The sequence below is a fragment of the Oratosquilla oratoria genome, chromosome 26, assembly GCF_046742065.1.
Source record: "Oratosquilla oratoria isolate Oo_2021 chromosome 26, ASM4674206v1, whole genome shotgun sequence".
Classification (NCBI taxonomy): Eukaryota; Metazoa; Arthropoda; class Malacostraca; order Stomatopoda; family Squillidae; genus Oratosquilla; species Oratosquilla oratoria.
Genome location: NC_134802.1, coordinates 42,225,486 through 42,236,702, shown reverse-complemented (window position 1 = coordinate 42,236,702; position 11,217 = coordinate 42,225,486). Strand labels below are relative to the sequence as shown.

Sequence of the window (11,217 nt, the reverse complement as noted above, 5' to 3'; positions counted from 1 at the left end):
AGAGAGAGAGAGAGAGAGGGAACATTGCGTCGCCGTATACACAGACCAACTTGCCTCTGGAATCCTGCGGCCGAAGCCGTCATGCCCTTTAGAGACTGTTAGGGTAGGTCATATTAACTGCCGAGAATTGAGAAGAGTGTAGGATTCGAACCCACAGCTTAACAAATACAAGACCATTATGATTTCAATTACGTCCCTATCTTACATATACAATTAGTAATAAAAGTAATTTACTGGTGATTAGAAATGGAGACACAGTTTCAGAACAAATATTATATAAATTATTAGGTCATGTATTCCCTGTATGATTCACCATGGTCTTGGATCATGTGCTCAACTCGTGATCGACAGCCATTTCCCTCCCGGAGGAGAGCTCAGAGCTCATATATGACCGATCTATGGGAAATACTGTGACATTACACGCACACACATCCCCAACACCCCGCCCACGAGAGTTGAAGTAACGACTCGTAGAGCAGCGATACTGAAATTATTTCAGCCCTGGGCGGGATTCGAACCCGGACCACCGTAGTGGCAGCGGGGAACTCTGCCACTGTGTGTGTGTGTGTGTGTGTGTGTGTGTGTGTGTGTGTGTGTGTGTGTGTGTGTGTGTGTGTGTGTGTGTGTGTTGACAGGCTAATGTAAAATGAGATAGGGAGATGTATACAGGACGACTCAGGCCATAAATCTGTCCATCATTGGCTGGTTGAAAAGCCGCGTCAACGTGACGTAATCATGTCGATTTCTCCGTCAAGACACAGACCTCTTTCAGGGGGACCGAACGTCACTAACCTTGCCTAAGATGCCGACGAACACAAGATAACTTAATTTTATTTACACCTATACAATCTCTCGGTAGCTTCCTTGTTTATTTTATTTTATTTTATTTTATTTTATTTGTCTATTCATTTCTTTGTATGTTTTGTGGCCAGAACGGAGTTTTCATCAAACGAGACCTCGTAAAGGAAGCTGAGGGGATTACCGTGCCTCAGCTCCCTCTTCAGAAGGGGGCGGGGAAGGTTCCCCGTACATTTTGTATGGGTCTCGACCCCCCCTGACTCCGTTCAGGCCGGAGTTCGTCCATCTGACGAAGCGGGCCTTGCTGTGAGGTCAATGACATTATATAATAATCCTCATTGCTGTTGATAATGGGGAACCGTGGAGTGGAGATGGTACAATAGTATCGAGTCGGTGTTCAGACTGGAGGTCATACATGGGAGTCTCAACGTGCGGTTAGACCACTTACCTTTCCCAGAGGACGTAGCCCTGATCACTGAGAACAGGAACCGTATGTTGAGGGTTGAGCTGAAAGGAGAAAAGAGAAAATTCAATATATACCAAGAAATAACTAATATATATATATATATATATGTTGCAAAGTGAGCTATATAAATATATATACACGAGTATATACATATATGTCTAAACAGAAATGCAGTAGCACATTTGTAAATGACACACAAGAAACCCACAGTCGGAGAAAATAAACATCGAATGAAAAAAGATTATATTTTTCGGCTACCAACTGTAGCCCGCTTCAGGAAAGCATCTATATATATATATATATATATATATATATATATATATGTGTGTGTGTGTGTGTGTGTGTGTGTGTGTGTGTGTGTGTGTGTGTGTGTGTGTGTGTGTGTGTGTGTGTTGCAAAGTGAGCTATATGGTATGGGAAACTGAAAGGTAAAAGTAGAGGGTGAGGAGAATACTGTCCCAATCAAATCCAGGGTGAGGATTTCACGTGTCTGGAATTCACTGTTAGATTCGATATTTCTCCTAAGAAGGCCCAGAGTGAGAAAACATAGATAATAAAAAAAAACATAGATAATAAAAACAACAATATTGATATCAATGATAACAATAGTGATAACGATAAGGAGAGAAATCTTTTGTGATGTCATTTCCTTCATACAAATGTCTAATTCTATATTCAATTACAAGAAAAAAAAACACTAAATGATGTATGATATATAATACATGTAATAATGATAGAAATGATAGTAATATTAACGTTAAGTTATTATCATTATCATATTTTTAAATCATAGCTATTTCACATAAAATCTTCAGAAAATCAAAATTTATTCCTGTTTATGTAAAAGAAAGAAAACGCACACAGACCTATCGTTCTGAGCGAGAGGTGGATAGAGCTGAGGAACTTTACATGTTAACTTTTCTGTGTATGTATATGCGTGTGTGTGTGTGTGTGTGTGTGTGTGTGTGTGTGTGTGTGTGTGTGTGTGTGTGTGTGTGTGTGTGTGTGTGTGTGTGTGTGTGTGTATGTATGCGCCCATGCGCGTGTGTGCGAACGCATGTACGTGTACTAATACGCGTGTACAAGCGTGTATAGGTGTGCAAGCGTATGTTTGTGAGTATCCAAATAATTACACTTATTAATTGTAGTATAATGGATGGAGGCAATGCTCGTTGGTTCCCGTCTCCTACTCTCCAATTGATCATACCTAGCTTCAAGTTAATATACGATTCCAACTTGGACTTTATCCTTAACTTCCGATTATTATAGTTAGATTTGAATTCATGCATTGTTCCAGCTTAGGATGAAGTGTGTGTGTGTGTGTGTGTGTGTGTGTGTGTGTGTGTGTGTGTGTGTGTGTGTGTGTGTTTTTATGTGTGTACCTGTATGTATGTATGTGTGTTTGTGTGTATGTCTATGTGTGTGTGTGTACGTGTGTGTATGTATGTGTGTACCTGTATGTGTGCGTGTATTTGTGCGTGTGTCCATATGTGTACGTGTGTGTGTACGTACGTGTGTGTATGTGTGAGTGTGCGTGTATGTATGCGTGTGCTTGTGTGTGTGCATGTATGTGCGTGTGTATGTGCTCCTTTGTTTACTAGGGCACAACGACGTATCCATACAAGTCCAATATTGTGTGAAGACGTTTTCTTCGCTGGAAACTCGGCCTGCGTTAGAGACGCGCTCATGAATGGAATACACGCCCAGCCAGGCAGGCGGCGACAGCCAAGACCGCCATGTGACTCACACTTGGGGAAGCCAAGCCGACACGAGGAGGAGGAAGAGGAGGAGGAGGAAGAGGAGGAAGAGGAGGCGGAGGAGGAGGAGGAGGAGGAGGAGGGGGAGGAGGAGGAAGAGGAGGAGGGGGAGGAGGAGGAAGAGGAGGAGGACGAGAAGAAGGAGGAGGAGAAAGTGAAGGAGGAAAGGGAGAAAGAGGAGGAGGAGGAGGAGGAGGAGGAGGAGGAGGAGGCGGAGAAGGAGGGAGAGGCGGAGGCGGAGGAGGAGGAGGAGGAGGAAGAAGAGGAGGAGGAGAAAGAGCATAAGGTTGTGATTTGAACAGTTATAGTTATGAAGAAAGACAAGTTAGACGACGAGAAGGACGAGGAGGAGGAAAAAGAGGTGGAGGAAGAGCATGAGGTGGTTGCGAAAAAAGATAAGTTGGACGAGGAGGAGGAGGAGGAAGAGGAGGAAGAGGAGGAGGAGGAGGAGGAAGTGAAGGACGAGGAGGAGGAGGAAGTGAAGGACGAGGAGGAGGAGGATTATGAAAAGGAGGAGGAGGGCATGGCGATGAAGGTGGAGGAGGAGGAGGAGGAGGAGGAGGAGGAGGAGGAGGAGGAAGTGTGGTAGTGGTACTTGATATGGAAGCATAGGAGGAGTAGGAGGTGGGAGAAGAGGAGAAGGAGGAGGAAGAAGAGGAGAAGGAGGAGGAAGAGGAGGAGTAGGATGAGAAGGAGGAGGAGGAGTACACATTGCATATTACAGAAGTGTAATATTTTCCATTATACAGGTAACAATCACTACATTCAATACCATATATGCCATATTACTATTGTATATGCAAGTCACTCTACATACTTCTATACCTTCATAAAGCGTAAAACAAAAGAAAATTGGTGTATTATTTGCGGAGAAATCGATTTTCCGACATATTTCTTATATGTGTGCCGGATAATCGATGTACTACTGTATTTTATTATACACAATTATATATATATATGTATATATATATATATGTATATATATATATATGTATATATATATAATCGTCTTTAGAAAGTAATGATACTTAATCTCCGGCCAAGGATAGGACGAAATAGGGTCAACATCATAATCAACAAAGTGGACTTTTAGTGTATATATTATATATATATATATATTATATATATATATATATATATATATATATATATATATATATATATATATACATATATTTCAGGGCTGAGCAATAGTTTCATTTCCCAAGAAGGTGGAGGTTGTATATGAAGGGCGCGTGTGTGTGTGTGTGTTTGTGTGTGTGTGTGTGTGTGTGTGTGTGTGTGTGTGTGTGTGTGTGTGTGTGTGTGTGTGTGTGTGTGTGTGTGTGTGTGTGTGTGTGCGCGCGCGTACGTCAGGGATGAGGGTCAAGGATACCAGAGAACAGTAAGCGTATGGAGCAGTAGGCACCAAGACGAAGTCGTTGCCGAGGTCGGCCGGCCGGCTTGCGTCGATGCGAGCAACTCGTATTTCCTCGACGCAAAAGCAAGCAAACAACTAACCAAGGAAGCAACCTAAGAGATCTGTCATCCACGGAGGCCTGCCCTCGGTCCCGCAACGCCGCAACTGAATATGCACATGGCTCGACAGTGCAGTGGTACCGTTCTCGACCACTAATTCAGCGAGCCGAGTTTGAGCACCGCTCAGGAAAAAAAAAAAATCAGGATCGTTGTATTGCGACCCGACACTCCAACTCTGGTGGGCAAGGAGTTGTTTGTGTGTGTGTGTGTGTGTGTGTGTGTGTGTGTGTGTGTGTGTGTGTGTGTGTGTGTGTGTGTGTGTGTGTGTGTGTGTGTGTGTGTGTGTGTGTGTGTGCATGTGCGAAGTTATAGCATTACGCATAGATCGGGCCATACAGACCTATATGACATCTGAGGTCTTATCCAGGAAGGTGATAGCTGTCGATCACGAGTCCAACACGTGATCCAAGACCATGATTGCACGACTCCATCTCCTGTCGCATCGTTCCTCATCAGTTTTGTTCCCTTTGTGTTGACATGCTGGTACACAGGTTACGTGCGCGCGTGCACGCGTGTGACGAGCGTCTCTGTGACGCCGGCAAGTGGTTTGTTTCTTTAGAGGTACACTAAAACCCCACTGATGCTACACTTAGGTGTGGTGAGTTTCTTAGTGACCAGATTCACTTACATCGCGAACCATTAGCTTAGTTTATTTAGTGAAGGCGTGAGCGCATTACACTAAGGTGTGACCAAGGTATCCAAGGGGTACCTTCATTCGTATCACTTTGCATCTAGTAGGCTCTCTAGTGTCTGCAAAAAAAAAAAAAAAAAAAAAAAAAAAAAAAACTTGCCCTGTAAATCAGAGAGCCTCCTTCATTCGTTATCGTTCCCGTGATTCAGTGTCCTTCGCGCTTTCGTTAAAAGAAAAAAAAAACAAAAAAGAAAAAAACAAAAACAAAAAAAACTGACGTTTCAGCAAAGGTGATGGTTGCCTCAAACACGTCGCTGCTCCAACAGGACCGCGAGAACGCGACACCGAACACTGGTAAGATATCTTCCAAGATGTCTTGATATCATATCGCTGGATATCTACTTTCCTCTGGATCAGGGGTTATCAAACCTGGGGTTCGCGAACACCCCAGGGGCTCACGGGACGGGTTCCAGGGGGTACTTTGATGATTTACAAAAAAAAAAAAAATTCAAACATCTGAATCTGCAGGTAGAGAACATTGTACATTATTTTTTATGTTAACGCTTAACTGATGAATAAAGTCATTACGATTTGTACTATTTGATATCCATTGCGTTGCCATTGTATATCTAATTAGTCTTAATATATTACCATTCTATAGATGACTTACGAAAGATTTCTCAAACATTTGAATCTGCAGACAACATTATACATTGTTTTTTATGTTAATACTTAACTGACGAACAAAGTCATTGCAAATTGAACCATTTGATATCCATTGGGGTGCCATTGTATATCTAATTAGTCTTAATATATTACCATTTTCTATATTCTGTGTTAGGTTAACTGAGGTACGGGTCGATGGTCTGGGGACTCTCGGGATACGTAACGGGGAAAAGGTTGAGAAGCTTTGCTCTGCAAGGACAGTGACTACACATTAATGGATGATGGGCATCTCGAAGGCGTCTTGAGTTTTATCTCTAAGCATCTCTTATTTGTTTCTTCAGTGCTACAGCAAATAAACACGATCGCTAACATAACCTGAAAGGATGACGGGCATCTCAGACATATCAGTACTTTCATCGCTCCTATGTTAATAAGAAAATAGTAAAATAGAATAAGTATAAGATCAAATAGAATAAGTTCAAATAGAATAAAATAAACAGAGGAAGTAAATAGAATAGGATATGAAATAAGATAAAATCAATAAAATTAAATATTATATATATATATATTATACATATATACATATATATATATATATATATATATACATATATATATATATATATATATATATATATATATATATTATACATATATACATATATATATATATATATATATATACATATATATTAGATAAAATCTAGTACCGCTAACCGTCTGCTTTTCTATTTTGTTCCACTTAGAAAAAAAATAAAATAAAACCAATAATAAAACAAAATAAGATGAAATAGATGAAAGGAAAGACGCTATACTTATGGATAATCAGTATCTCAAATAGATCTAAATGCACATCAGTCCTGGTCGTCTTTCGCCATCTCCAATGGCATCTTGGGCTTTGGACCGACGACGCGTAAAGGTTTCTACAGAGTCGTAATTCTTAGCAAATAGTAATTTATTTTATTTTATTTATCTATTTATCTATTTGTTTGTTTATATACTTATCTATTTGTATTCGTTTGTTTATTCAATTGTTTGTTTTACTAATTTATTTATCTATTCAATATTTTATTAATTTATTTATTCGATTTGACTTGTTCATTTATTCATTCGCTTATTTATTAATTCATTTGCCCGTTTACTTATTCATTCGATTAATTAATTTATTTGTTTATTTACTCATCTATTTATTCATTCATTCATTTGTTTATCTATTTACTGATTTATTTCTTCATCTACTCATTTGTCTTTTATTTATAAATTTATCTATTAATTCATTTATCTATGTATCCATTTAACTAATTATTTTTCATCTATTTTCTTTTTCTTCGTATTAAGTTACGCCTTTGCATTTCCCGTCCCTGCCATCAGCTGAAATGATCTAGAGATGTTGTCCATTTGTAATAAGCGGTCACAGTCTTTTGAAGAAAATAAATAATAATAATAATAATAATAAAATAATAATAATAATAATAATAATAATAATAAAATAAATAAGAGAATAAATGATTGAATATGTGGAAAACATCAATGTCATATGACACATGCATAACGACACACCAGAATCCTTATGACACACGTTACTGGCGTGTGACACACATGAATAGGTTTTGTCTGTAACAGGTACGTAATGTTACTAATGCCATTATGATCGTCTGTTCAGGGTAGCCTGACACTGAAGCCCCGCCCCCATTAGATGCTCCAATAATTCCTGATTCGTGATTGGTGGATACCGTTTCTTCCCAAAAGAAAACCTGTCTCCTCATTAGTTCTCGTTTTCATATTGTACAGATAAATATTAGAACAAGTATTGTGTATCATTAATTGGCTATATAGAAGGAGTGGGCGGAGCCACGTAGGTGGCTGTGGAAGCTCTACTCCACCCACACCAATCCCATTTCACGTAATTGGTATAATTAGGGGCGGGGTTTTGTCCGATTAGAGGCTCCGCCCTTCATGATGTCATAAATTGACGTTTTAATGGCGGACAAAGGAGGTGGAGCTTGTATTGATCAGAAGCTCCGCCCCATGGCTGACGTCATAACTTGGTATTTTAATGGTGGAAAAGGGAGGCGGAACCTATATTAACAAGATGCTCCGCCCCCTGTCTAACGTCATAATAGAGTTGTTTTCTTGAGGATTCCTATCCGTATCAAGTGATTGGCTGATGTATGAGGAGTGGGAAAAAAGGGGCGGAGCACTATTGACACCTCCTAGTGATTTTACTAAATCATACGAGTACCTAGGCGATGGTGACGTAGGGAGAGTGATGTGCAGTTTGGCTTATGCCTTTTATTTTGATTAAGATACGTGTGCGTCGGCCTAAGGACGGACGTGGTGTGGTCCCCAAGTGGGGGGGGGGGGACCGCGAAGGCCTAGTGACGTGTTACAATACAGAAGCCAGACTGACTGACTGAATTTGAATCTCAATGGCCTGCCCACTCGGGGCAGGCAGTATACATATATATATATATATATATATATATATATATATATATATATATATATATATATATATATATATATATAAGGGACCGACCTGGCGCCTGACCAGACGCGACCTAATTGCGGTGACCCTCCGACCATTGAGTCAGATCAACTACCTCACAACTCTACCATGTATTAACTTGCACCTTACGCACAAGTATGCTTGTGGGGTAAATGTATATCACGCGAGTATAAAGGAAAATTTGTGGTGAATACAGGTTGATCAATTGATGTGCTCGCCAATAACGTGCATGTATATTAACTTCTCTAAGCAGTGTGTAAAAAATAAGCAAAAATCGAAGAAGCTAAAGGCGCACACACGCACATACACACACACATAAATACACACATTTTATGGCATAGTGGTATCGTTTTAGGCCGTTATTTCAGCGACGTGCGTTCAAGTCCCAACCCAAGGCTGCTTTACTGCACTGCAAGCCGGTACTCCAACTCTGGTGGGCAAGGAGTCATGTGATTGTGTGTGTGTGTGTGTGTGTGTGTGTGTGTGTGTGTGTGTGTGTGTGTGTGTGTGTGTGTGTGTGTGAGGTCACGGCATTACCCATAGGTCGGGCATTATATGAACTTTGAGCTCTCTTCCGGGAGGGAAATAGCTGTCGATCACGACTCCGACTCCAACACGTGATCAAAGACCAATGTGAACACACACACACACACACACACACACACACACACACACACACACACACACACGTGTTGTGGATCCTGAGGTTGTGAATTTCGAGCCTTCAGTCCAGGTTGTGATGGGGTGGAGATAGGTTGTGGCGACGCCGGCCGTGGAGGTTGTAACAGTGGTGGAAGTATGATTAGAGGTTAATATTTGAGGTTGCAGAGGTTGCATAGACTTGGTTGTGACCGGGACCTTAGTTATGGTTACGATCAACAGTTTTCATCTTAAGGGCCATTCACACGGTCAAACCCGGTTTGTCAAACAAGTGTTTGAAGTGATGTTTGACCGTGTGAATGGGGTATTTGGTTGTCAAACAAGTGTTTGAAGTGATGTTTGGCCGTGCGAATGGGGTATTAGGTTGTCAAACAAGTTTGTCAAACATGTTTGACAACCAAATACCCCGTTCACACGGTCAAACATCATTTCAAACACTTGTTTGACAAACAGGGTTTGACAAACAGTTTGACCGTGTAAATGGTCCTTTATTCGATATACAGAGTCTTCGATGGAGAAGACGCCATTGGTTGGTACTTCATTTCTTTGATTTGGCTTTCGCCAGGCGATTTTATTCATATTCATCTGTGTTATAGGTTAGATGAAGAAGGTGAGGAGCCTACGCCAGGAGGCGCTGAGTAGCTTCCGCCGAAGCCGTCAACTTTGCCCTATGTGTGCGCTTCTTGGATTGTTGAGGTAGATAGCTAACAGCCACTCGGATTAATGCAAAAGTGTAGTGAATAAAAAAGGAGAGAGAGAGAGAGAGAGAGAGAGAGAGAGAGAGAGAGAGAGAGAGAGAGAGAGAGAGAGAGAGAGAGAGAGAGAGAGAGAGAGAGAGGGAGAAAGAGAGAGAGAGGGGGGAGGAAGAAAGAGAAGGAGGAAGAGATAGAGGGAGGGAGAGAGGGAGGGTGGGAGAGAGGGAGAGAGGGAGGGCGGGAGAGAGAGAGGGAGAGAGAGAGAGAGAGAGAGAGAGAGAGAGAGAGAGAGAGAGAGAGAGAGAGAGAGAGAGAGAGGGAGAGGGGTAGAGAGAGGGAGAGAGAGGGGGAGAGAGAGGGGGAGAGAGAGGGAGAAAGGAAAAAGAGAGGGAGAGAGAGAGAGAGAGAGAGAGAGAGAGAGAGAGAGAGAGAGAGAGAGAGAGAGAGGGGGAGAGAGAGAGAGAGAGAGAGAGAGAGAGAGAGAGAGAGGGGGGAAGGAGAGAGGGGGAAGGAGAGAGAGGGAGAGGGGGAGGGAGAGGGAGAGAGAGAGAGACAGAGAGAGAGGGGGGAGGGAGGGAGAGAGGGGGAGGAAAAGGGAGAGAGAGAGAGAGAGAGAGAGAGAGAGAGAGAGAGAGAGAGAGAGAGAGAGAGAGAGAGAGAGAGAGAGAGAGAGAGAGAGAGAGGAAGGAGGGAGGGAGGGAGGAGGGAGACAGAGAGATAGAGAGGGAGAGAGAGAGATAGAAAGAGGGAGGGAGGGAGAGAGTTAGAGAGAGTTAGAAAGAGAGATAGAGAAAGAGAGAGAAAGAGAAAGAGAAAGAGAGAGAGAGAGAGAGAGAGAGAGAGAGAGAGAGAGAGAGAGAGGAGAGATAGAAATAGAGAGAGGCGGTGGTGTTACAAAAAGAAGAATCGTTAGCACGTGAGTCACGTTGAAATTCGCGGTTGACACCCGATCTGCGGAGGTGTCTCTCTCTCCGGCCGGACACGAAGAGTCTGAAGAAGAAGCCTTCGATGGACAGATCCTCCTCGTGCCTTTCGGTAACGATGTGGCAGGAGGGCGGAGAACGTGAGGGCCATCTCATGTAACACACACAGCAACGGGGAAGGTCGTCACGAGGTAGAGTTGGGTTTCCGAAGTGGTGGTTTTTTTTTTTTTTTTTTTTTTTTTTTTTTTTTTTTTCTGTACCTTTTTGTTTTACCTTTTCATTATTTTCTTCTTCTGTTTTCTTATCTATTTTTTTTTTCTGAAAGTGGGGGGTGGCTAAAGTATATGGAAAGGCATACATGTCTTCTTCTTTGGTGTGAAGACAAAAAAAAAAAAAAAAAAGGAATTCACACACAGGTACGGCCGGTGATCGTTACCCGACCTAGTTATGGACCAAAAGGTCTCCTGTCGGCATGCTCCTCCTTTGTAATCCTTTGTAACCAATTACGATCATCAACTTCAACTTGAAGTGTTTCTAAGTAGATGCCTGGGGTGGTTGAGAGGCCATTAGTGGTTAGAAGACTCAGAGGGGTTA

General features: G+C 41.8%; 1 protein-coding gene across 7 annotated transcripts in view; it reads right to left on the bottom strand.

Moving 5' to 3' along the window:
- Positions 1–1,246: 1,246 nt before the first annotated feature.
- The window catches only part of LOC143039214 (glutathione S-transferase 1-like), a gene marked incomplete at its 3' end in the record, with an annotated part of 242,815 nt that continues 232,844 nt past the window's right edge, over positions 1,247–11,217 (bottom strand). For all 7 annotated transcript variants that reach the window (XM_076209078.1, XM_076209076.1, XM_076209074.1 and 4 more), the window contains 1 exon segment: positions 1,247–1,305. In XM_076209078.1, the coding sequence (XP_076065193.1) occupies positions 1,247–1,305 (59 nt within the window).